The sequence below is a fragment of the Aythya fuligula genome, chromosome 15 (genome assembly GCF_009819795.1).
Source record: "Aythya fuligula isolate bAytFul2 chromosome 15, bAytFul2.pri, whole genome shotgun sequence".
In the NCBI taxonomy this organism is placed as follows: domain Eukaryota; kingdom Metazoa; phylum Chordata; class Aves; order Anseriformes; family Anatidae; genus Aythya; species Aythya fuligula.
In genome coordinates, this window is record NC_045573.1 from 14512083 (window position 1) to 14539423 (window position 27341).

General features: G+C 34.3%; 1 protein-coding gene across 24 annotated transcripts in view; it reads right to left on the reverse strand.

Annotated features, from left to right (window-relative positions):
• The window catches only part of RBFOX1 (RNA binding fox-1 homolog 1), a 681896-nt gene that overhangs the window by 81572 nt on the left and 572983 nt on the right, over positions 1–27341 (reverse strand). For all 24 annotated transcript variants that reach the window (XM_032197974.1, XM_032197969.1, XM_032197973.1 and 21 more), the window contains 5 exons: positions 26662–26805; positions 23790–23843; positions 17750–17842; positions 15909–15969; positions 9697–9750 (listed from right to left, as the gene is read on the reverse strand). In XM_032197974.1, coding sequence (XP_032053865.1) covers positions 9697–9750; positions 15909–15969; positions 17750–17842; positions 23790–23843; positions 26662–26805 — 406 coding nt within the window. The remainder of the gene's footprint in view (positions 1–9696; positions 9751–15908; positions 15970–17749; positions 17843–23789; positions 23844–26661; positions 26806–27341) is intronic.

Sequence of the window (27341 nt, forward strand, 5' to 3'; positions counted from 1 at the left end):
GTATAAAAGCAAAAACTGAATCATCATGTATAATCTTGGTTTTTGTTAGTTTAGTTCTTCTCTAGCCAATTCAGATTCCACAACTTCATGAGCATAAAAGAAACATTACAAAAAGCAATGCAATGTTTCCAAACTTTCCAAAACATTCACTTTCACTAGAATCAGTTCTATGGTGGGAGATATTCCCCAAACAATTTTCACAAAGAAAATTTGACAGAGCAGATATTGTGTCCCATTCTAAAACACAGCTTTGTCTAAGCTACCTCCAAAGATAAATAAACAAATGAAATCTCAGTATTTTTAAATTTCTTCTCAGTAAGTATTATGAAATTCAATTCCAATGTTAATGTATTGGGGATTCTATAATCCAGTGCCCCAAAATGAGAAGAAAATGTAGAAGAGGAAACAGAAGGCATTAGCTGTATGTTTGGAATACAATCCAACAAATCTTAAACTGCTTTAGCATTAATTTGCAAATGCAATCAAGGTTTAAAACACATCTGAGTTTTCCACTCTACTTAACTATATTATCTTTACATTTCATATATTGCTTTATTACTTTACACTTGAGAATAGTTTGTCTGTCTGACTACCAACCCTAATTCTTGGATCCTTCTTTGTTATTCGTCTAATCAGATTCATTTATTCCTCTGATTCTCATTAATTTGCAACCTTATCTAACATTGCAAATATTGCACTCAGTCCTGAACAAAATGTTTTAGTGATTACCTTGTAGTTTGTCTTAAATTTTCCTCTGAGAGATATTTAAGGCAGTGCTTCTTCCACATAGCCCTATCTGGTATTTGAGTCACAGTCTCAAGTTTTATTTCATAAAACAACCACCAAGTATACTGAAGCTTAGACTTCAGGTTCAGACAAAGCACACAAAGGCTAACTCTGCATTTTCAAGTAATTAGTGAGACAGTAGCAGCAGCCGTAATAAACAACTGGTTTATATCCAGTCCCTAAACCTACATCACACAGTCTGGAGGATTTACTCTGGGCTAGTTTTAGCTTTGTCCCCTGAAGCAGACAACCCCATCATACATGGTTCAAAGCTGTCCAAAAGCCAGTCTGGTTCAAATGTTTATCTCCCCTTCACGGGACACATGACAGCAAGCACACGGAGCTTCCAATGCAGTTCCTTGCAATCTGAATCTATTTCACCTGTACCATACCTGCTTTGCAAACTTGAACACAAAATGTGTCAAGCAGGCATAATTCTCATATTTACCTCAAAATCATGCTAAAGCTCCAAACAACAATATTAACAGGAGGAGGCCAGGAAAATGTTTTAAAAAAGAAAGTATCAATATAATGTTTATAATTAGATAGTTTTAGGGTGCCAGCATATTTCTTTAATATTTTTGGTCTAATCAGAAAACCACAGTATGCATTTTTGCTAACCACAAGAATGACAAGAATGACACTTAAGAAAAGTCCAAGCATTATTTTCTTCTCAAAACATTAGGAAAAAAAAATCACTAGGGGGGCAGGGTCCTCCTAGTTTCCAACTACCTGCAGCTCAGGGACTTCCTAAGCCCAAAGCAGTTTCTGTGAATCTTACAGAAGAACAGCATCTTACTTGATTAAAAACAAAACAAAACAAAATAAAATAAAAACATTCGAGACATACAGGAGGAAGTGATGTTATGCCACGTACGCCATTCATTCATTTCTGGAATTCTTTACTATTCTTCTATGTATTAATTTCTGCAGGTTTTCTCCATCCCAGAATAACTAATGTGACAATTCTTCACTCTTCCTCCCTGACTCAGCTTTGTGTTTTGCATCCATGCCAGCTCTATTGACTTCTGGCACTGCTTTGTCTTCAAGTATTCTACATCTACATACTGTAACTACTGATATGATTTCTAGAAAAATCTTCAGCATCAGGGATCTGGATTGTCACTGGAGAATCAAATACAGCTGCTAATACTTCACTATAGTGGTGATGCAGCAGTAATTTAGACCAACTAACTCCAATTCCATTGACTCCTAGTAGAAAGATAGGGTCAGTGTGGTTTTGCTGTGTAATCACATAACCAAATAAGACCAGCTGAAATGGAGTATCTCAGTAGTAAGTCAGACTGATTTGCAGAAAACTCAAGACTGCATCTCAACAGGTCTTTACCAACAATCAAAGAAATCCAAACCAACCCCTCTCCCCAAACACCTCCTTTCCCATTTTGAAAGAATTCCAACTTTCAGCAAACATGCAGTTGATGTTTTTCGGATCCTATTCGTGCACAAGTTAATCGTCATACAGTATCAAATGATACCACTATACCACACTGTGGTCAAACTTACACAACTTTTATACTGAAGAAGCTGAAACTCCTTAAACATTATCTGCTGTTATAAAGCTCTATCTACAGCTCACAATTTACCATGAAATAATCAAGTGTATGCAATTTCTATTAGAGATCACATAAGAACAATATCAAAGCCGACCTGTATACTGGATTTTTAAATATGCATCCACATAGAAGGAATATTTTTAAAAGGGTAATACTGACAGTATCTGTGATTTTCTTTTTAAAATTTAGACTTCAATTCAATGTTAAATCTATGTCAATTAATGTTGTTTCAGATTTAAATTTTTAACCAATTAATTTAGTTAATCTTTCAAAAAATAACAGTCATTGGCATTATGCTTTGCATAATCCTTGTTTAGTTTCTGTAATGGTAGACATTTTAATGAAAATCTCATTATACTGCAGCATAAGGCATAATTAATTCTCAAAGATTTTTTTTATGTGTAAATAGCTAGTACAGATGTTGCCGAATTCCATTTTCTAGTGACTTTATTAATTTTTCATAAACCAGTATATATAATGGCATCTAAAAGCTTCATAGAAGTTTCAGAAATGCATTAACTGTCACCACTGGTGTTAAACTAACTACAATTATATCATTTATATGATTGTACTTTAACATTATGTTTTTTAAAACAACAGTTACAGATTTGTGTTATGCTTTGAAAAGGAACATCTCTATATAATTAATGGATGGGATATTATATAATAATAATGTCATTTTACTGTATTTAGAAAATTACTTAAACTGTTTAGCTAATAATTTTGACAATATGTTTATTTGGAAAAAATCTGCCAAAATCTGCCATTTACTCATTGGCTAAGTTCAAATCTAAGCATATAAAATTAATTATAAAGTGAATTAATATATATATTGATAAACAGCCAAGTTTCACCTGCTTTACAGATATGGTACAGTGAACTTTTACCCTAGGGTCTAGAATTGCTGGGCAATCATATGATTCAGCTTCACAAATTCCAAATACTTTCAATAAAAAGTATTTCTAGGGCATTTTATAACAGTCATTTAAATTCAAAGAGAAACACTAGAAAGATTAAATGAATCCCAGGTGCTTTTACACTCCAGAAATGGATGCTTTAAGACACTGACAAAGAGAATAAGCATTACCAAACATACAAAAATCCCTCAATCTGCTTGAGGGTAGGAAGGCTCTGCAGGAGGATCTGGATAGGCTGCACCGATGGGCTGAGGTCAACTGCATGAAGTTCAACAAGGCCAAGTGCCAGGTCCTCCACGTGGGGTGCAATAACCCCAAGCAGAGCTACAGGCTAGGAGATGAGTGGTTGGAGAGCTGCCAGGCAGAGAAGGACCTGGGAGTGATGGTTGATAGTCAGCTGAATATGAGCCAGCAGTGTGCTCAGGTGGCCAAGAAGGCCAACAGCATCCTGGCTTGTATAAGAAACAGTGTGGCCAGCAGGGCTAGGGAGGTGATCGTCCCCCTGTACTCAGCTCTGGTGAGGCCGCACCTGGAGTACTGTGTTCAGTTTTGGGCCCCTCGCTACAAGAAGGACATCGAGGTGCTCGAAAGAGTCCAGAGAAGGGCGACGAAGCTGGTGAGGGGCCTGGAGAACAAGTCCTACGAGGAGCGGCTGAGGGAGCTGGGCTTGTTCAGCCTGGAGAAAAGGAGGCTGAGGGGCGACCTTATTGCTCTCTACAGGGAGGCATTGCTCCTCAAAGGAGGCTGTAGCAAGGTGGGGGTTGGTCTGTTCTCCCACGTGCCTGGTGACAGGACAAGGGGGAATGGGCTAAAGTTGCGCCAGGGGAGGTTTAGGTTGGATCTTAGGAAGAACTTCTTTACCGAAAGGGTTGTTAGACATTGGAACAGGCTGCCCAGGGAAGTGGTGGAGTCACCACCCCTGGAAGTCTTTAAAAGACGTTTAGATGTAGAGCTTAGGGATATGGTTTAGTGGGGACTGTTAGTGTTAGGTCAGAGGTTGGACTCGATGATCTTGAGGTCTCTTCCAACCTAGAAATTCTGTGATTCTGTGTATTATACACAAATAGTCAAAAGCACAAGCTCTTCTCTTTTCTTACATTTTAACTGATGGAGATTTTTTTCCTAGCCACCTGGGAACAATATATACTAAGTATTAACGAAACTGGATGTCTACCCTAGCCCTCATTGGGTTCAGACTATGTACAGAGTGAATACAACTACTCAAATTGAGCTAATGGAAGAAAAGTAACTACGAAGAAAGAGCTGAACTAACACAAGATGAATACTGAAACAATGGCATTAACTGCTGAGATTAAGGGCATCTCTCCTATAAGGAAAGGCAGAGAGAGCTGTGACTGTTCAGCCTGGAGAAGAGAAGGCTCAGGTGAATCTTATCAACATGCACAAATATCTGAAAGGAGACTGTAAAGAAGACAGAGCAAGGCTCATTTCAGTGGTACCCAGTGACAATAGGAGTGGCAACGAGCACAGGCTGAAACACCGGGGTTGCATCTGAATGCCAGGAAACACTCTTTTTACTATGAGGATGACTAGGATGAGAGGTTTGTGAGCCCTGGGGATACTGAAAAGCTGTCTGGACATGGTACTGAGCAGCCTGCTTTAAGTGACTTGCCTTGAACAGGAGGGTTTGACCACATGACCCTTGTAACCTCAGCCATTCTGTGAAGCTGTCAACAGATAAAGTATCATTATAGTATCTTATATTTAGCTATGTAGGATGACTAGCTGTTGAAGAACATCTAGCACTTCTTGACTATTCACAAAAAAACTGTATGTAATTAGCTGCTTAAGTAAAAGGAGGATGGGATCTCTGTAAGCTGTGCACTATGACCTGTAGTGGTTCTTTTCCCATTAATCTTAAGTCATTTCTTTCTCCACTGCCAAACAAAAGTTTTGAAATAGCAGATTGTTTGTTAGTTATGACTGTAATTTATGTATATATATATTTATTTATTTATTTTTCCTGTGGACACTGTGGACACTGTACTCCGAAAGAACATTCACTAGATTGCCAGGTCATTCCCGTAACATATTTTGCCCCAACTTCACATACTTGAACTGTCAAAAAGAAGCCTATTCACTAGCTCTGATCCCTAAAATATATTTCTGCCTCATGCAAGAAAAAAGACTTTTCTAATGGCCTTACTATGTCTCAAGTTACCTGCACTAAAGGATCTGTTGTAGTAATATAAATGCAATGATATTCTACATTCTACTAAGGAGAGTGCTTAATAATTGCTCAATAATTCATCATATAAAACAACAACAAACAAACAAACCAACAACAACAAAAAACATAAGCAGCAATAGCCACTTCATTTTCGTACTGCCCAAGGCTGAAATAACGTCTAGCTATTAAGCATAAAATATACACAATATGAGAACAAATAAACAGGTAAAATTCATGTTATAACACCACACCAGAAATAAAGAATGTAACAATATACTCCAAAAGTACCATAATACTCATATTAATGAAACCAATCTGCATATCTGTCTTTTGTCAATCACAGATGAACAAACATCTGTGTGAGAGTGGACTTATGCTTAACATAGCAAAATTATGTTTCACTATGGGATGGATTTAAAATTGGATGGATACACACAAAAAAAAATAAAATTAAAAAAAAAAGCCCCAGTTTATATGAAGACCTTGTGAGATGAATAACACACTTCTTCTTACGAATATACTCATTAGAACCTGCCTGAAAACTTGATAAAACAGTTTAAAAAAGATATGCTGAAATGAAATGATAACTTCATTAAACATCTATTTCTCGTAAGGATGAAAAACACCTTATGTAGTATTCTTTTACTATTTAAGGAAAATATAGAAGAATATTTGGAGGTACAGCAAATTAAAAAAAAAAAATCTATCATGTTTATATTGCAAAGTGGAATTCTGCAAAATGTTGAAATGAGACAAATCTCTGTCCTTTTGTTTTCTATGAAATGCCATTTTAGGATACTCCAGCAGACCTGGGGAAGGGCTGGAGGTGTGCCAGTGATCTACCCACTTGCACACTTGCAGTCAGCAGCTATTAAGGAGTATTAAGGCCTCTGAGTTTTAACATCAGCTTTCAAATGGCACTTTAAGAACATGCCATTGTCAATCCCCAATAATGCACGATGTGAATGTCCATATTCTTGGAGTGTTCTGCTTTACTGTAGCATGGCCATTTTGAAGACAGAAAAAGTCTTAGAAGGGCTACTCAGGAAGAAAACTCAATAGTATTTTTATAAACAAACTTTTTTTTTTTTTCCAGTCCCCAAGTAATTGTTTACTTACATTGTGCTTGGTGTGTATCTTCCATTTATCTTATAGTCTCCATTTTTATCTGTCATGCCTCAATAAAGGTTTTTTTTTACAGAAGTGTACACTCAGAAAAAAAGCAGAGCTATAACAATCATGTCATTGGTCCTACTGTTTACCATTATCTTCAAGGTTTTAGAGTTGATTTACATTGCATTCCTCCCTATTTGACTTTAATTGCCTGCTTCATGTTGTCAGGACATAACTATATCTTAGATTTGCATTGCATTAGGGGATCTCTTCCTTTCTCTATTGATCTTGTCTTATGGAGTAATTTAACTCAATTCTAATTTTCTATTGCATGTGGGGTGCTCTCTATCCAAGGAAGTGAGTTATGTGTATTCAAGTGGTGCATCTTATGAATCTTGTTAAGCTTTACTGCCTTATAGCTCGCACTGATGGAATATTTAATCACAGAAATGAGTTGGCAGATATGATGTACAATACGGGTAAGTCTTGCAGCATGTGTCTTCACCGGCAATTGAGAAACGGTTGAATTTGCCATTCATCAGTGCCATCCTGACAGCTTTGTATAACATTCTGGTGTTTGTTTGTTTTGTTGTTGTTTTTGTTTTGTTTTGTTTGCTTATTCCTGAAGATTAAAAGTACTTTAAATCAATGGTTTCTCTGCAAATGTATCATCTTTACTTCAGAAACGGCCAAATTTTTCATCATTTATTAGAGCTGAAGGAATTTCTTGCACTGACTATGAAATAGTTGGTGTCACTTCAAAATGACAGTGCTGGAGACAATAATTAAAACAAATAACAAGAACTTTGTCTTAAAATCACATTTCTAATTTTATAATCTTCAAAAGAGCAATTGCTTTTTCTCCAGGTAAGGTGGGTGGACACAGAAGTAGAGATATGCCACAGCATTCTATTATGGCATACAAGAAGTACATTGGTCTTTTACTATCTCATTTTATAATGACTTTAAGAGATTTGCACAGAGACAGAGCTTTTTTTTTTTTTTTTTTTTTTTTTTAAGTAATTGCTTAAAAGAAGGTTTAAACGTCTGTGATAAGAAATAAATTTTTAGTCAATTCTGAAAATATACATTTGAGGTGCATGTAAAAAAATGCCTGAATATGTAAACAGAAAAAAAAATCTGAAATGCATTAAGTATCTCAATAGAATTTTCTGCATAGGTGTGGTGGAGTACATACCATAATTCATAAAATTGAATTAATACTTTTCTAATGGTAATTAAAGATTCTCATTAAGAAGGGCAAACACCTCCCTTGTGCTGGCAATAAAAATGCATTTGGGACTTTAGGAGGTTATACAAAAAAAAATAAAAATCAATAACCTGCCATTTTATAATTAAAATTAAAAATAAATGTTAGGAAAAATCCAGTAAATTAAGAAAATTACCTTCAGGAGAGATTGAAAATATTGATTTTAATTTACAAACTATGTGAACTCTTCATGCCCTACTTCATGAGACAATTATAAGTCAGATTGTTAATTCTGCATACGTATTAGAAAATTGATTACTGTACTGTGGGAATATTATTACATTTGTCATTAACAAAAAGTCATTTATATAAAATGACTAATAACTCTGACTTTCTAATTTATGCAGGTTCAGGTTTGGTTCACTACCTACTCAAACGAGATCAATGTTAAATTCCTGTTTTCAGTGTAGGCATACATCAAGAAAGGTAATAAATTCTACCTACACTAAATATCACAATTCCTTGAATACCAGTATTTTTACTATCCTGATGCCACTTTAAACACACAATTTGGATCATTTGTATCTCTTTAGTAAATGACACTGGAGGTATTACAGGCAGCTTCATTAAATTAATTAAGTTTGTAATAGTAGTCCTATAAAACAATTTTTCTCTCTTCAACTAACCAAACATTTTCAGCCTTGTCCAGTGAAGACTTGAATATCTCCAAGAACGGAGATTCCCTAGCATCTGTAGGCAACCTCTTTCCATGTTTAACTACCACTACTGAAAAATGTTTCCCTAACATGTTTAAAACTTCCCTTGTTTCAACTTGTTGTAAAGAACATATTTAACAATTATTTCTTTATTTTTCATTACCTAAATATCCAGTGGTGGATATTTTTGTTTTTTAAAACATAAATCTTTTTATCCAGTATATACACACACAGACAGAAACAACTAAAAAAATTGATCCAAATAAAACTGATAATTTCCCAGAGATTCCCAGGAAACTCATGAAAGTTTATATAAACTCATGGAAGCATATAATAAGAAAGGTGGACAACTTTGTTACCTATTAGAAACATTTGGAGTTACAGTTATTATTTCTTCCTTAGATTTAAATTATTAACTCTATTGTATATGGCTTTTTTGGACTTGCTAGTGATTATGTTTATAGACTGGGTTCAAGTTCTTCTAAAATCAGCTCAGTTTTGGAGTACAAACATTTTCAGTGATGCTGCTATAGCATACTTAGAAACTGTTGCTAGCAATGGAAAAAGGAAAAAGTTTCATCAACTCCAAATTGTACCCACAATCAGAACCATCTCAATGATCTAGAGATAATGAAGGTTACAAATACAAAATTTTTAAAGTCTGAGCAACTAAATATAAAATTTAAAGAAAAATGTTCAAGAAAAATTATGAATGCAGTTACTCTATACATTTGTGTGTATATATGTACATGTATATATAAAATATAAACTTAGATTTTTTTTATTGTTCAATAAGTTTAAATAATTCTAGGAGCAAAGTGACTAAAAATAGAATAAAATAAAATATAAAATCGAATGTAATACTGTGATATTGCAGTATACTCCATGTTTTACTATCTATTTTCCAATAAAATATATTCATTTATCTTCTACATAAACTTCGGGATTCCCAGGTAACTGTTAAAACCTTCATCATAAATCTGTAAATGACTGGCAGAACATGAATTAACATGAATTAAACGTGAATTAAACAAAGAAACCAAACTTCACACCAAATATATGATTTGTACTTCTATGTGTTTAAAAAAAAAAAACAAAAAAAAAAAACAAAAAAAAAAAACAAACAACAACAACAACAAAAACACATTAAAATAAAACGCAGCATAGACAACTATAGTTTAATCCTTACCTGCATAGAATTCTGGACTATAAACTGCACCAACAACTGGATTTAATTTCCAGCCTGCAGCAAACATAAAAACATAAACAAGTTAATATTACAATTAGTGATAATAATAACATGATGTTTTTTCTTCAATTTTTGTACGGAGATACACACATAGAATGGCTCTACAAAAGGTCATCTTCATGGAAATTTTACAGCTGTATTTACTGATCTTTATTATCAGAACATTCTGATTCTGAAGTATGGAAGTAAGCAAGGAAACAAATTCTCTGGTCATGACTGTACTGCAAGTAGCACTGGAGCAAATTATTAGGTGAATCAGCCTGGCTGCAATGCAGTTAAAAAGAACCCACATTTCTGGAATTAAATCAGAATTAGTTCAGGTATCATGTAGTACTCTAGAGTAGATCTATTCTCTTTCATTGCTTTAAGTCTCTGCTCACAAGCCAGTGAGGCCAAAACAGTTCATATACTGGACATTTACTTCTGATAAGCATGTGTTAGTGTAAATTACACGACAATAAAATCATCCGAGAATTTTTATTCATCTCTGAACTCTGAAGAAAAATTATAATAATAAAAAAAAGTGTAGACACTGAACAGGAAAGGTATTTGTGACAGGAAAGATATTTGTGCACCCCCTGTAATCCCAGTCAAATTCCAGGGCCACTTTTTTTCCACATCACATTTGTGCTTCAGACTGTCTGAAGTACAAAAGTACAAAAGTACTTCAGATAAGTACAAGTTTTTTCTTAGTGTTTAAACAACTATATAAACTGCTAAGAATGAAAAATTGGGGGTTTTCCAAAAGCACATTTTATCAGAGTAGTGGGAAGCATTGTTTGTAAATGGGAATAAATAAAAATGCAAGCTAAATTCAAGAACTATAGTACTTCAAATAGAATTATAGTACTTCAAATAGATTCAAAACAAAATACAATCAAGGCATTGAAGCAAAGCTTTTCAAAATCAAGAATGGCCAAGATTGGGAGAATTTAAATGCAAACAGTATTGAGGCTTGTTTCTGCCTTGGCCACTATAAGACTGAAAAAATCTAACACAAAATCTCGATAGTAACACAAAAGAAAGCTACTCCTAGCCTTAAAAATACTGTCATCTCTATCTGATACTGTACTGGGTTTATACGGAAAGGTTTTAGTAGCAGTGGCTGTAGGAGTGGCCTCTGTGAGAAGAGTCCAGCAGCTTCCCCACTGAGGGCTGGCTCCAAAAGGATACATTGCTCGCCACAACCAGGCCATGAGCAACAGTGACTGGGCCTCTGGAAGAGCAGACTGAAGAAAGGGAAAAAACAAGCAAGCAAGCAAGCAAACAAGCAAATGCTGTGCTACAGCAGGTGGGAGAGAGGGGTGAGGAAAGGCAAGAGCACCAGCCTTCCAGACACCCGGGCAGTGCAGCAGGAGGGCAGGAGCTGCTCCAGGCATGCAGCAGCAGTTCCCGGCTGGCCTGTAGACAGGCCCCTGGTGGAGCAGGCTGTCCCCCTGCACCCATGGGTCCCACATGGAGCAGATCTCCATGCTGCAGCCCGTGGAGGAGCCCTGGTGGAGTAGGTGGATGTGGCCTAGAGGAGGCTGCGGCCCATGCAGGAGCAGGGGGTCTGGGAGGAGCTGCCACCTGTAGGGGACCCATGTTGGAGCAGTTTGCTCCTGACGGATGGACTTCATGGTACTGACTCATGTGGGAGCAGTTGAAGAGCTGCTGCCTGTGGGCAGCCCCCGCAGGATCTGTTCGGGAAGGATGGCATCCCGTGGGAAGGACCCCGCATGGAGCAGGGGAAGAGAGTGACCAAGAAGGAGCAGTGGAGACAAAGTGTCTGACCGCAGCCCCCATTCTCCGTTCCCCTGTGCTGCTCAGGGGGAGGAAGTAGAAGAGGGTGGATGGAGGAATGTGTTTTTATTTTTTGTTTTGTTTTGTTTATTAATTACTCACAATTTTAGCTTTTTAGTAATAGGTAAAAAAAAAAATTAATCTCCCTATGCTGAGTCAGTTTGGCCTCCAATGATAATTGTTGAGTGATCTGTCCATATCTCAAGCCTTGAGATCTTTTCATACCATTTTCTCCCACTTTTTCTTTGAAGTAGGGGAGTGAGAGTGGTTGTGGTGGAGCTTGGCTGTCCAGCTGAAGAAAACCACCACAGATACATGCTACCTGATTATGAGTAAGTAACTGTTCAGTAAGAAACGTGATACATGTAGGTGTTCTTGAAACACAACTCATTAATAATCTCAGAGTAAGGCACAGCACCATATGCAGTTTGCTCCACAGGAGTAACTGTGTTTGCTATATGCATGTAAAAGACACCTGCAGAAGCTGGAAAATGCCATTCCTTCTGAAAATATCAAAGGATTTTTACTTCACCCCTCAATTTCAAGTACTACAGGATTGTATATAGGAATGTCATGGAAAACAAATACTCTTAGCCAAATTTTGTCTGATAGAAAATCATCCAAATATTGAGGCTTTCAATATATGTATTTTTAAAATAGATTAGTGAATATTTAGTATTTCAAATTCATTGCGTCCTCAAAGATCACTCACTGATGCTGCCTGAAATGAATGATTGCACTGAATTACACGTGCAGACTTTTGCTGTCAAACAAGCTGACAGATACCTCTCAGCTTTTTAGATATACTCTCAGTGCCACAATTTTCCGGAGAGAAAGAATAAGATCATGGAAGAAACGGGTTACTCTCCACAGCTGAAAGTCATGTTCATATTTCAGTTCCGTACCTCTCTCACACTGATGGCTGAATCATCTAACTTTTTGAAGCTTGTACAGGAAATACATTCATTGTGAAAATAACAGCAATTAAACTTAACTTTATCTTGTCAGCTACAAATGTGCTGGCCCATAACTGTGTGGGTTAATCAATCAAGAGAGCAACTGCAGCTGGAGGAAGCTAATTCTCTGCAGTGATTGTTATTTTGTGCATTTCTCTTACTGTCACAATTTCTCCCTCAAGTTGAAACTATAAAAGTTCAAAACGTAAAAACCAACCACAAAAACAAATAATACATCTTCATGCCCCCAAAAAACCCACCTTATATAGTCATCTAAAAAAAATACATATTAAACCTGCTAAAGGAGAGGAAATAATTACGTGTTGTACAGCAGAAAAAGCTTTGATAGAAAGTGGGACACAGCAACGTAGAAAAAATTATTTTCGCTTCACAGGGGAGACAAGCATGCGTTGCCTGAGGAATGCATTTGTGGCAAAGAAGTCCTATGATACCGAATGCTTTCTTCCTGTTTGCAAACAAAATAAGGAGGGAAGGGAAAGAGAGGGAATATAACTGTGGTAATAATCACTAGCTCCAATTTTGAATCTAAGTTTAGATCAACTGAAGACTCAAATTCAAGATTCTGCAAGTATAAACTTTGAAATATTCCTTTACTGATCTCTGTTTCACGCTCCTCATTCATGCTGAGGTTCTCTCAATGTACTTGTACATAATTCTCAATTCCACAGGATAGGCTGGAACATTAAAAATGTCTCAGAAGTATTTTTGCCAGCAAGTAGAACTCTTGACACTGAATTAATTCACAATGAAAAAGCAGTTCTATCTTCAGAGCACATGAGGACAGCCATCAAAATCATTTTGTCTGAGAATAAACTCAGTTTATCAACTACTCATTTCAGGAGTTGTCCAAAGTCACTGGCAAGCTTATTTATTTCAAAAACAACTAGTACATAAGAGCAAGCCACTTATCTGAATTAACCTGCTTATATCAAAAAGAACAAAAAATCTGCTGAGTTTTGCAATCATATTTACAATGTGAGCCCTGTTATCAAGCAATCAGCAGTATCCAGGAAAGAAAGACAGAACAGAGTGTATCTTATTGTGTACCTTATTTTTAAATTACAATAAGCATTAGGGCCTCATATGTTTTTATCTAACACAGCATTTGTCTGCCTGGATATGTGTTCCATACTTGCCAATAACATGTCAGTCCCCACATACACTTTGAAAAATCAAGCCACATGTTAATGAAGAAGTGGTTCAAAAGAGGTAGATATGTATAAACAAAAATTTTCTAGCTGCCTGTCTCAGAAGTATTGTTTAAATGCTAACAGGCTCATAGAAGAATTAAAAGAATAATAGTAATAATAATCTTTATGTTTTATTGAAAAGACAGAACCTTTACTTTAGACAAGAATAATATTTAATAATCAGCTGTAGCACTGGTTAATTCCTGACAAAAAGATAAAGAACTAGAATCTCAAAATGACAGGGTAACTAGTCATAGAAACACCAATTAAGCTGTGAAACACGTTACACTTCATTCTGTGTTGATTGCAGTGACTGTGCTATAAGAACATGATTCCACTTGTGTGTTTACTTAAGGGGACCCCAGACATTAAAAAAAGTTAGAATAAGTAAACAAATAAATCAACGTTTATGAACTACAACCAGAGTTTGTCTTGGTAGATCCCTGTCAAAAGGCAAAAGAACATCCTGCATGCAAAACCTTGGATATATGGATTCACAAACAAATGCTAATTTTTTTACACTCAGGAGGATGTTTCACACTTTTACTGAGATCCAGTCCAGATAGAACAGGTTGGAAAATGACAGACATAAAATACTTCAAGTGGGAAACACTTAACAACAAATTTTAATTGTTTCAATTTTGGATATAAATAAATACAATGCATGACCCAAGAATCTTCCCCAAAACCATACTCCTAAAATCTCATATCTCTACTTTCAGCATTGGCTGTGTTGATATGTAATGGGATATTTGATAATTAGCTGTGTTTTCGCCTTGATGTAATATGAATACAAATATGAATACATCATCATTTATAGCAAAACTACTTTTATATTTTTATCATCACAATATAGCAGAGTAAGTTCTTAGTACATATCATATAGTTAATTTAGCTCCCTATTGCAGCAAAATCTTGTTATGTGATCCAGTCAAGCTTCATGTCTCTTTTGTTAGATTCACTGAGATGTTTTAAAAGGCATTAATAATGAAGGAGATTTTCCCATCTGGATCATTTGACAATTTACAAACAAAATTTACAAATAAATTTACAAACAAGATGAGGAAGAAAACAGTTTCTGAGAAAGCATGAGGAATTTCAAGAGCCTTCTTCTCCAGATCATTATAACTTGCTCAATTATCACGTCAAGTGAAAGCCATCACTTTATTTTATTTTCACCATGTTAAGAAAAAATTACAACTAACTAAAAAATAAAGCCACTGTTTGCCATAGTTTTTAGTAAAACCTTACTAATGAGTGCTCAAATATAGAAAATATTTCAAAATGGAAAAGAGTCTAAGCTAACTGTGGAAATCTTTATATATGTATGTGCAGATTTCATCTGTTTTCTAATGGATGGGAAAAGCTAAATTAAATTGGAAAGTAAATAATTACTGCTACACATTCTAGTAAATCTGGAAAATGTAATTGCAATTCAATTCAATTGATTTATTATTGTTTGACATTGAGTTAGGAACTTGTTAGCATTTTTTGAACTAGCAAATGCAAATAACTTCTGGAGCACATGATAAAACACTGCCAGAGAAAACATTTTTAAAATGTATTGTCTCCAACTCCCTCAAATATCTATAGATTATATTTTTATCATTAATGTACTAAATTATACCAACCTGTTAGGTCAGTATTAGAATAACCTTTTAAAGTAACTTGCAATTCAGATTTTTTCCATGGAAAAGATTACAAGCTGCCCTTTACTCCTAAGAAAGTGTGGAAGGGAGGTGCAGAAGGGATCTTTGCCTAGATGAGTGCCTCAGTACCAAAAAGTACCTCATGCCTGACAGAGACATTCTTCTTGCTGGCCTCCGTCACCCAAGCAAAACTGAATCCTCTGATTAGTTCATTCATCACAACATCAACACTGCACAAAGCTAGAAGAGAATAATGCCTCCCTACCAGGTATATTTTCTTATAAAAAAGCCACTGTCGTTAAACACTCAGATTCCCATCAGGCAAAATGATGCATGCTATGTCCATACCTGTGAATCAGCAGAAGTCTATGGGGATGGAAATTAAACCCAGCTGTAACATGTTTCCTTACTGGCTCATTGGACAAAGGCCAAGAAGTTGCAGGGGATACAGACTGTGACAATTCATGAGTAGATGACTACCCATCCACCAGAAGAATGAGATTTCACGTGCATAAACAAACAAACAAAAAAGCACTGAGATCTCATGCACTTACCATTCGTGTAAGGGTTGACGGTCTTTTTATTTGTCATTACACGTGCTGTTGCATTATTTACCTAAGCACATAGAAAACTGGATTAGAAAGGGTTACAGGAAGGGTCTGTTATATTATTAAATGCATGCATTATTACTGCCATTAGTCATGTAAAAAAAAAAAAGCAATTTAATTTATAGAAGGCAACAGGTGCATAACAAAATCATACTATTTATAATTACATTTACTTTCATAACCATTTTAACTTACAAATCATTTCAATAAAGCAACGTCATATCATTTAAACTTTAATAAAAAGACATTAAAAGCAAATTAAAAGGTATTGCATAATTTAAGACTTAAGAGCATGCTTGTATTCCATGATAACACTGATACAATAAATATTCAAAACAGAAAGAAAGATTATATGAAAGAACATGCAGTGGAGTAGAAGGGAAAGAGACAAGGTACAAGGAAACAAAGAAAATGTCCAAAAAAAAAAAAAAAAGGACAAACGAATTTTAGCAGTGTGCAACATAACCCTTTAGAAGAGAAGTACCATTGGAAAAGCAACATCTAGCATTCAACACTTGGAACAAGAGCCTTTTTCATTGCAAGAATTAACAAAATCATTCAAGCTTTAAAATCACAGCTAACAAAAGGATAAAAAGAGGGTGCATTATTTAACACAATATGGAGTTAACAATCTGAGTAAGATGTGCACGAAGTCATATCCTCAATCCAATCAGTGCCTCCCAGGCTTGCTTAAAACGTACACTCAATTACAGGCGTACCAATATAGAAAAAAATGTAGCATCAAGAAAACTTAATACAACAAGTCAAAAAAATTCACGTGGTATTAGTGCTAAATACGTGAAACGGCAGATGGACTTCTCCACTTACCATTCAGCACCATCGCCAGCATGGGTATGTATACAGTTACCATGGTTACTGAGAGTTTGGTGAGGGCCCTAAGCGCTACCGTCGAAGGGGGAAAATGAAAAGGCAAAATATGCAACATCTTACTCAAAAGACGACAGCATTTTCAATTGGTATTTTTTTTTTATTCTAACAAATACAATTGAGGCAGTATTGAAGGGGATCCAGTGGTACTAAAAAGCATTTGTGTTGTTGTTAGTTGTTTTTTTTTTAATAGATATGAAGGGTCAGGCCACCCAGCCAAAGTAGGCTGATGAATTCATTAAAAATGAAATCTTAAAATTGGTTGGTCTCTAGTCTGTCTTTGTTTCTCTTTCTTATACATCTTTTGGATGCTTCTTTCCCAATCTGATTTTTTGAAAGCCACTGTGGATCCCACATCAACCCTGCAGCAAAAAGAAAAAAGAAAAAAAAAAAAAAAAGAAACCAAACCAAACAAGAAAGAACAAAGAAAAGATAAAAACCCAAAACCAAACCAAATAAAAAAAAAATGAAAAAAAAACCTTCTTTTGCTGTTTTTGTTTTGTCTGTCACAGCTTTGTTTTGTTGTTGTTGTTCTCAATTTATTTGTTGGCTGTTTTTTTTTTTTTTTTTTTTTTTTTTTTTTTTTTAGAATCTACTGCACCCATTGATTTACAAAATATCCAAAATAGTAAGTTCAAAATGCTAAAGCTTTCATTTTGTTCAATTTTCATCCACCTTTCAGCAATAATGAGAATTATAATAATAATTACAAAAGAAATAATAATAAAAAAACCCAAGTAAGGCCAGATTCTCTCTCTTTATATATAAATATATATATAAACAATGGGAAGGGGAAAGGGGAGCACACAGAAGACACCAATGATGCATCTGAAACAACAAATGAGAGTGAAGCAGACATTTATAAAAAAGATGAAAAGGAAAATATTTTGAACATGCACCTCGATTTTACGGCCCTCTACCACGGTGCCGTGTAATTTCTCCCTCGCCCTGTCCGCATCAGCACTATTTTCGAAAGTTACGAAACCAAATCCCTGCATGCAGGAGGGAGAAGGGGGGAAAACAACATGCACATTATTATTTCAGTCAATGACCACTTGTTTGCTTATGTTCTCTCTCTTTAATTTAATATTTTCTTGTCCTTGCTTCATTTCTGTAACATGCAAATTAGAAAAATTATAATTGTATTGAGATGTGCAATAAATAAGCGACAAATGTGAACAATTTTTTTCTGTCATCAGTTACATAGTACCCTCTGAGAAATTCAAAGAATGATACCAAAAATACCTTTCTACGTGTCTCTACAGAGGAAAATAAATCTAACAATAAGAAAATGAAATTAAAAAAAAAAAAATTACAGTGTCTTCACAGAGAAAAAAATGAACTAATGAGAAAATAAAATGAACCACATTTTAACGACATGCAGATATCTCAACAAAATAAATAAACATGTGCACAGAATTCAACACTGAATGTCAATATACTCTAAAAACAATGCCTACTTAATCATGCTGTTGTGATCATAAGAAACATTGTTCCCATGCAACACTAGGGTAACTTAAACTTTTGTCAAACTATACAGCCTTTACTTATTTTTTTTATAAAAGAAAAAAGAAAAGAAAACCTCCAACAAAACAAAAATACTTTTAGAATAAAAATATAAACTTCCTTGTATTAACAGATCAAAAAAAAATCACATGATGTGAATAGAAAAAGAAACTTTGATAAAGAAATAAAAATGAAAACATTTTGAGTAACTTTAACTGGTTCATTTACTGTTTATGTATTGTACTTTCCACATGCAACTGGTAAAACTCCAGAATCCCATGTTAGTGGGACAGGAGCATATTCAACTAATACGAAATTCTGCTCAGGACAAATACTTCTCTTTATAGCATTAGGCTAAACATATATTTCCAGCCCTAGTAAAATTCTTTTATTTTTATTTTTTTCCTGCGCTAAATTAAACTAAACATCATTTACAAATATAAATATACATGTATATATATTAAAATCAGACATTAAAAAAACATTTTAGAAACATACACCAACCCTTTGAATTAATTCTTACATTAGCACTACAATGCACGCTTTCTTGAATTTTTCTGAACCAATAAGCTTCTATCATCCTTGGTGTTTCATAACACGAAACATTTGCTATGAAGCTATACGCGTCCACTTCTATAAAGAAAGACATTGCTGCAAGTATTTGAAGTCCTACTAAAACCTTTTTCGTTGCTTTTACTTTAGGTTGAAGTATGAATTAAGGTCTTACTTTTGTTTTATTGCTCAACAATAAGCCACGCATCATATCTCCTCAAGCTTTATCCTTCCTTTCACCCTCCTAGTTCTGCAGTCCATTCAATAAATGTTGTCATCAGTATTCAACCACTTACTCTCAGTGTTTCTACCTATTATTTACACAGTGACTGAAAAAAGAGGAAGGAATGGAAGACATTTGCACTTTTTCAAGGCAAAACTAAGTATTAACACCATGCACTGATAAAAACAATGAATATGAATTACAAAATTAATTCATGGACAAAGTATTTTAATCAGGATCATTGGTATATTGGTATATTGGTATTTGCGTTATTTTATTTTATTTACTAGAAGAACACAATGATGCATGCCAGTTTATACAATAGGAAGAGACTTTTTTTTTTTGTACATAGCATTTTTTGTTCCATGCTCTTCAAAATATTTTAAACTTGTTGTCTTTGTTTTGTTTTATTTTGTTTTGTTTTTCTCTTCTTTCCTTTTAAAGGCCCACTGAATGCTGAGCTCACAAGTACTCTAACAACATTCTCAAAACACCTGACTCCACTCTGCCCTCCACAATTTTAGGACAAAGCCACGATCTCCTCTCTTATCATCAGACACCAAGCACATAGCTCTCTTTTCCCCCAAAATACCAGGAGTATTCAAGAGAAAGTTCCCCTCCTCAGTACTAATCCTATGTTTTAGATGCCTGCATAGGCTTTTCTGCATCTATCCCTTCAGGCTGGATGGGCCTTTGGGTAACCTGATCTAGTGGGAGGTGTGGCATGGGGTTGGAATTAGATGATCTATAAGGCCCCTTCCGACCCAAAGCATTCTATGATTCTGTGGTTCTTGTATCTAAAACAATCCTCAACTTTAAACTTTTATTCACCCTTTAATTGTCTCCTCCCATCTAAGAAGAAGATTTTTTTCTTTTCTGCTAAGAAAATTTCACAGCAGAAACCATCACTGAAGCCATCAATGCATCAAGCCTAGTTCTGCACAATTCCTCAAATTCTATTTGTTCTTTTCTCCCCTCCCTGCTGAACTGTCACCCTCAACAGCCAGCAAGGAACATTTGGTGGGATATGTTTACAAAATTTTACAATCAGTCTTAATAGCTCACAGTGCTGCCAGTTAAATTTTTTTCAAACAACTGAATGGAAAGATAAAAACCTAATTATATTTAAAAATTGGAAAGAGGTACAAAGTGGAGCAACAAGCCAAGATAAGACAAGAACTTCAAAGATTATGAAAAGAACACTTGTAATTTTTTAATTTCTTATATTTTACTTATTCTTATAATTCTATTTAAGATTTTTTTATGCAAATGTTTAATTTTACATAGCTGACACAGAAACTCAATCAGACATCACATATTCATTCACCCCATATTTAAACAGTTAGACAAACAAATGAGCATGTATTTTAAAAGCAGCTGATTCAACAGTTACTTTGGCTTAGCATACTATATATTTTATTAACCCGTAATGTAGATTTCTGCGTTTTATTTTTAAAGTCTGTCAAATGACTTATTAATAGCCAAGTAGTCAAAAAGGTTTTGTTTTAAATTGTGAAGTGCATTGGAGCTCTTGTTATTTGAAGAAAGAGTTGCTAACATAATATATATCAAATATATACCAATACATACATGTACACACAGATTTATGTCAGTATATATTAAGTACATAGCCATACAGAGCATTACTTTGGAATTGTAATAATAATAATAATAATAACAACAACAAAAAAAAAGCTACTTGATGTTCCTGTATCTTTGCAACTGTGCCCAACAGACAAAACCAATGCACAGCTCTGTGGAGAGCTACTGATGCCCAGAGTGTGGGCAGGTTGGTCAAGGAAGCACATGAAGTGTTAAAACAGAGATTAGCTTTAAAATGAGTACAGAAATATGTTATATATCAAATTGTCCTTCCAAGATGACTAGTAAATGCAGAGAATGGTAAGAAAAGAGAGGTGAAGGAAGGCAAAAGCCTTTCTTAGTTTGCCATCTTTGAGCCCTGAAATGTTCCACAGATAACAAAATACAAGTTGGCTGTAGCAGTTTCTGCAAAGCAACATGTACTTAAGCAGCAAAGTTGTTTTTTGGTGATTGGAAACTCTTCCACATTTTTGGTATTCCATGTACTTCTTTCTAAAAATATTGCAAATTGCCACACAAAAAAATCACCATGCTCTACTTTTGGCTTGACATAATAGCAGAATTACCACAGGTTTTTAATTTTACCTTAATCAACAGAGAACTGACAAAGGTATAACTTATTTTTTAACACAGGTTGCAAGATCTACACTAAAGCATTACTGACCTTCTTGATTTCATAAAAAGAAGTTTCAAAAATCATGAGTTGACACGTGATTCTAGGAAAATTACCTTTATTATTATTATGCCCCAAATCAAACAAATTTGTAGTATGAAATTGGTATTAATATCTTAGAGTTAAAAAAAAATACTTTCATTTGTAATTTTTTTTAAATATTGAGTGCTCTATGGTAATGCTATTTGAATCTGCAATTTTGTTCTTCTCTAATACTATGGTAAGAAAAAGAGTTTACTGCTGTTATTTTTGCAGGAATCTGTTCAAATATTAATTGTTGGACTCAAAAGAAATGAACAACAATAACAAAATCTAGAAATGCTTCTATGCCAAACTGCATCTTGAAACAAATTTGTATTTTGATCCTGGAAACTTTTGTAGCTATACTTAGTTTGAAGCCACTTAGAAGTCTTTTTAGTTTTGGTGGAATTGCAGTTTTGTAAAAACAGATAAGCACCATCAGGAATGGGATGTTAATGAGGTGCATCTTAAATCCTACAGAGTAACTTATACTGATGAGATTAGGAAAAAAAACGAAGAAAAAAAAAGGAAAAAACACACACACACATAACCGTATTTCTGTTACTCCTAATGCTGTTTTTGTTTTCAGTTTATTTAATTGAGAGAAGGTCAGAGTACCTCTGTAAATCACAATACTATGCAGATATACCTGAGCTAACTCAAAACAAGACAAGAAGCAGTATACATAAACAAAGAGATATATCTCAGAATTGTTTTATTTATTGTTGTTTATTTATTGTTTCAGTTGCTTATTCAGAGGCAGCTTGAGCATTGGATTCTTAGAACTATTTCATAATAGGTCTGAAAGTCTCTAGCACAAAATGTGTAACAGGTAGTGATGTTACAGAACTCCATAGAAAAATCTCTTGCTTGTAACACAAAGCACTGACATATTTTCACTACTGTAGGATGTAGTGAAAAACCCCAGTTTAGAAATGTCCCCCAACCACTCAAAAGGCTTAAACTTATGCAGTGTGATGCAGGCATGGTGGTTAGAAGTCAGACAGAACCAAGCAAAGTGTGGGATGTCATAATGTAATTTGAAATTTATAAAATGATAAAATGATGTGGTAGGAACAGGTTCTGGACAATCAACGTTTTTATTTTTATTTTCAAAAACTACAGAACAGCCATTATGTAATAATAATGAATTGCAGCCAATACAGAAGATCTGCCACTGTCTATGAATAAGCCACATTGTAAGCCACTAAATTCCATAAGTTTTGATTGCTAACTGAAAAACAAATAAATGTTCCAAATGTTTTTGGACTGGTAGGCTAGGGTACTAAGGAATGAATGTAAGAATAATTTTGAAATATAAAGCAGAAAATTTGAGCTATTCCATAGAGAGGAAGAGGAAGAAACAGTGAGTGGTGGCTTTAAATTTATAATTCAAATACTCACACCTAAAAGGAAAAGAATAACAAAATTTTTAAAATATATCTGATATAAGAGATTATGATATCTATGGTTCACCTTAAAAAAAAAAAAAAAGACTGGCTATGGTATTTTATAACAGGAAAATAATTCTAGTACTAGTAATAAACCATATATAAGAGTTGCAGGAAGACTGAAACAATGCTAGTCAAATATTATATTTTTCTTCCATGGGAGAAACAGGAAAAAGGTAACACACATATGCCATATGCATAAACCCTTATAATGCAGCTTATATCATAGGTGAAGCATACTAGTAAACTAGAAACAGTTTTGAACCAGGTAATGACAATAATGTTGGCATAACTATTCTGTCTTGATTTATTTCTTAAATATCCAGAAAATTGTATGCGTTTAAGTCAATGTAAATTTCAGAAAAAAAAAAAAAAAAATCTTTATAATACTACAAGAACTTCTTTTATCAAATAAATGTTAAAACAGATTTTATTCAAAGGGTTGGTGTACTGAAGCTTTTACTAAAGAGGAAAACATCTGCACTTAAATCTTCTGGAACAATCATATTTTCTCACTTAATTACTGAAGAAGATAGTTATTAGGTATTACTACCATCTTTCAGTTTAATAGAAAAAAAGTGCACTAATACAAACCTGCTTAAAAATACCTGTAAGCATGGACTCATCTTATAAAATAAACAAGGCAATTATCATTGGAGAATAAAGAAAGCAGAAATAACATTCCTATAAAACAGATGACAGCCTGGAGTAGTTAAAATTACCCCCTTTAAAAGATACAAAATGAGTCCAATGATTTTCCTTCTGCTTTGGAAACTAAATGACAAGTCAGAAGACGTTTCCACTAACATGGAGTTTCAGATGTTATTCTTTACAGCAGTGCAGTTGTTTCCTTTTTCTTATATAAAATATTAAAAAAAAATAAAAAAAATTGGGTGAATTAAACTGCTTACCTTTGAGCCTCGCTCATTAAAAATAATTTCAACATCTAAGATTTTACCAAATTGCTGCAAAGAAATAGAAAATTAACATGAAAAAAGATAACTTCAATGCTTTAAATGCTTTATCATATAAAGTACAAATGTTTGTTTCAGAAATTGATGCACCATATCACAAAGTTAAAGAAATATAAAATGAAAGACAATCAAGCACCAGAAAAGACACACTGAAGAGTAGCCAAATCAATATTAAATGTCATTATACTTGTCATGATCATTCCACATACTAATTTATGAACTTTAAATTCAATGAGATGTTCTGACAAAGAGGATATCATCACTAAATTGTAAACAGTAAATTGAAAGTCCCAATTTTGTTTTGTTTTTGTTTTGTCTTTTCATATATTAGGTTACTTTCTGGTGATTCATCCAGTCCAGCTGCCATCACCAATTGTTTTAAATGTAATATGCTGTAGAGTTAATTTGATTATAGTACAATAAAACATCACTAAGAAGACAGGATTAATGGCCACATGAATATTGTCGCCCTCTGGTCATCCTATCCTCTAAAGGACATTTGTTTCAGAAAACTTTTTGCAGTTGCTTCCCAGAACAGGTAAAGGAGTTTGGTTTAATCTAATTCTTGTAAAGCAGAAGTAACTAAGTGGGAGTTTTGTCAGTGGCTTGTTGAAAATAATGGATATGCCTTGTTGAAAAGGTACGTCCATTATTCCCTACCTAATTCTTGTCATCCTAGAAGGTAGTTTGGAAAACTAGAATGGATACTTATGTGTTGATGGTTTTTTCTCCCACAGAATTGCACTTTATTATAATGTTTACAGTAACTACCTTCCAATAGCATTCACAATCATCTAGGCATTGTTCATGCACACAAAACTTGACCACAGTTGCTGTCCTAAAGAAAAAGGCTCTGTTGGACTTGTTTCGGTAAGAGAATAATGTTTGACTCAGGCAGTGTTTAGTTAGAACACTTTTGGAGATGGCACATTCTGCGATGTGACACTCTAATATATCAGTGGGTCATTTCTGTTGTTTCTTATATCATTAACATGCTGTATAGATCAGTGTTAACACTGACGAATGACACAAACAATGATTAAACAAAAAGGCAGAAATTAGAGGCAGGCAAATGAAGAAAAATCTATCAACAGACCAAGGAACTGCAGTCTTTTAAGATGTACTCCAGTCTTTTAAGATATAACAAACACTTATAGGACAGAGAGAACAGCATTCCTTTTCTGCCTTATTAAAGTGTTTCAACTTACTTATGAAATTCAACTATCGTTTCTTGTCCCTTGTCTTAATTTCTGTTCTTGTATTCACCATCTAATTAACTAATATTTTAACTACTTTAACCTCTAAGCAGACAATGACTTAATGTTTAAACAATCCTCCTCTGCTGTATTCAAGTCAATGTTAAATATATATATATATCTGCCATGTGCATAACGTGTTCAAGATGTAGCATTATGATTTCATTTCAGATATCTAATTAAACTCACACTTCCAGAAATTTTATTTTTATATCAAGTCAGAAGCTAAAAGTTTATTGTTGCCAAGTCATTATAAAGCTGGAAAACTCCAGTCATCCTTCAGTTTTAGTCTTTTGAGACCTAAGACATAGAAATATTGAAAATAAATGTAGTTTTTGTTCATTTATAAATTTCAAAAATCCCTAAAAAATACTTTCCTTTAATGTACTTTCAAATAAAATCCATCTATTTTAAGTGGTTTGTTTAATTTAAAGAAATTTGCATTTTTCCTCTCTAGAGGGTTATTATGCCTTCTACTATTTTGCTGATGAGTTGTAAGCTGTATTTAGGGGAGGTTACTTGCAGCAAGTCATATATGGTAACACAGTCACCTGCATTACCCAGTGCCATACTAGGAATTTTTTTTCCAGTGAATGTTTTCTTCATTTCATACAAATAAAAGCTGAAAACGTCTTAACACACAAAGATATTAGAAGAATTTAAGTCTGAACTGAACATGAGAGAGCAAGAGAAGGATAGTGGCAGGCAGTATTAATGCTATTCCATATAAGATGAACTGTAACAAAGAGACCTAAATTTTAGTAAGAAAGAAGAAAGCAAGAGGAACACAAATACTAAAGAGTACTAGCCTGGAAAAGGAAAATCTGGGTTCTAATAGCTGCTCAAGTACTATTTCTAGATTGTATTTAGTGAGTTTTCAAAAATAAACCTAACAGTTCTTGGAGCAGGGAGAAGAAACCAGGTCTAACCTCTCCATGGTTATGAGCCTAGAACTGATGGCACGTATGAGACTTGTGAAACAGCCAATGCACATGAAGGTAGCTGATGGCCTGAGCAAAAGCAAAAATTGAGAGACTTAGAGAAATACACTGATAAAAAATTTAGAAGCCTATAGATCTATAATACTTATGAGGGGGTAGGTCAAGATTCCTACTCCCAGAGTTCTTGCTTAAAACCAGCCCATGTCTCACTTCTATAGATTCAGTTCTCTTGCTCATGAGGTCAAATGTTGAATATTTTACATCACACTGTCCAAAATCAATAAATACAGGAATATAAATCCTGATGAATACAGCTGGATTATATACTCATTTAATATCTTAAGACAACATAGTTAGCTTTTTTGAATGAAATGTAAAACTACACAATATATAGACTACACCAATCTGTATCACATATGGTAGAATCGGTAGAATTTCTTTTCCCAACTATGATTGGCAAATGTATTGTTATAAATATATGGAAAGAAAATCATCACTGAAAATGGTTAAACAATCTAAATCAGAGAGATCTCTAACAATATTGCCTATAATATTAAGTACCTATTGCAATGCAAATATAAAAGAAAGCATAAATAAAGCATGAGTACTTACACCAAACATTTGTCTAAGATCTGGATCACGGAATCGGAATGGTATATTTGAGACGTGAAGCCGTTTTGGCTGTGATTTGTTTTCTGTGTTTTCAGAAGATTGTGTCTGTTGCTGGCCATCGGTCTGTGCTGCATCTTCTGTCTGCTAAAAGGATAAAGGAAAACAATGTAAAGCATGCTGCAAGTGTTTCTAAATAAAATGGCAGGCTGAAATTCTCAAAAAAATTACTGAAAATGATTTTTCATTTTCACTCAGACAAAGGTTCTGAAGGATAACAGAAGTTGAAATAGATAATTCAAAATTCAAATCCCTTTCTTTATCTATCTCAATGCTATGAGATTTTAGTGATATTTTTAATACGTATTTGGAATATGTCAGGGAATAGGTAGGATATTATTTTCAATGTTGTTTTTCTAAGCTATTGCTAAATAATTAATAAATATGTCTCCCTATACTGTAAGACTGTTGAAATCTCTTTAATGGAAATGGAAAAACAAATGGAAAAAACTGAATCTCCATATCCAAATAACAGACAATTTGTAGTAGCAAGCTATGCACTTTCAAATCAGATTAGCACTTTCATTCAGAGACTACTGGGACTTCTACACAGGAGGTAGGTAACACATCACATCCTAGCTGCCATTGCCTAAGCAATGCTAATAGGCACCAGAGGGTCATTT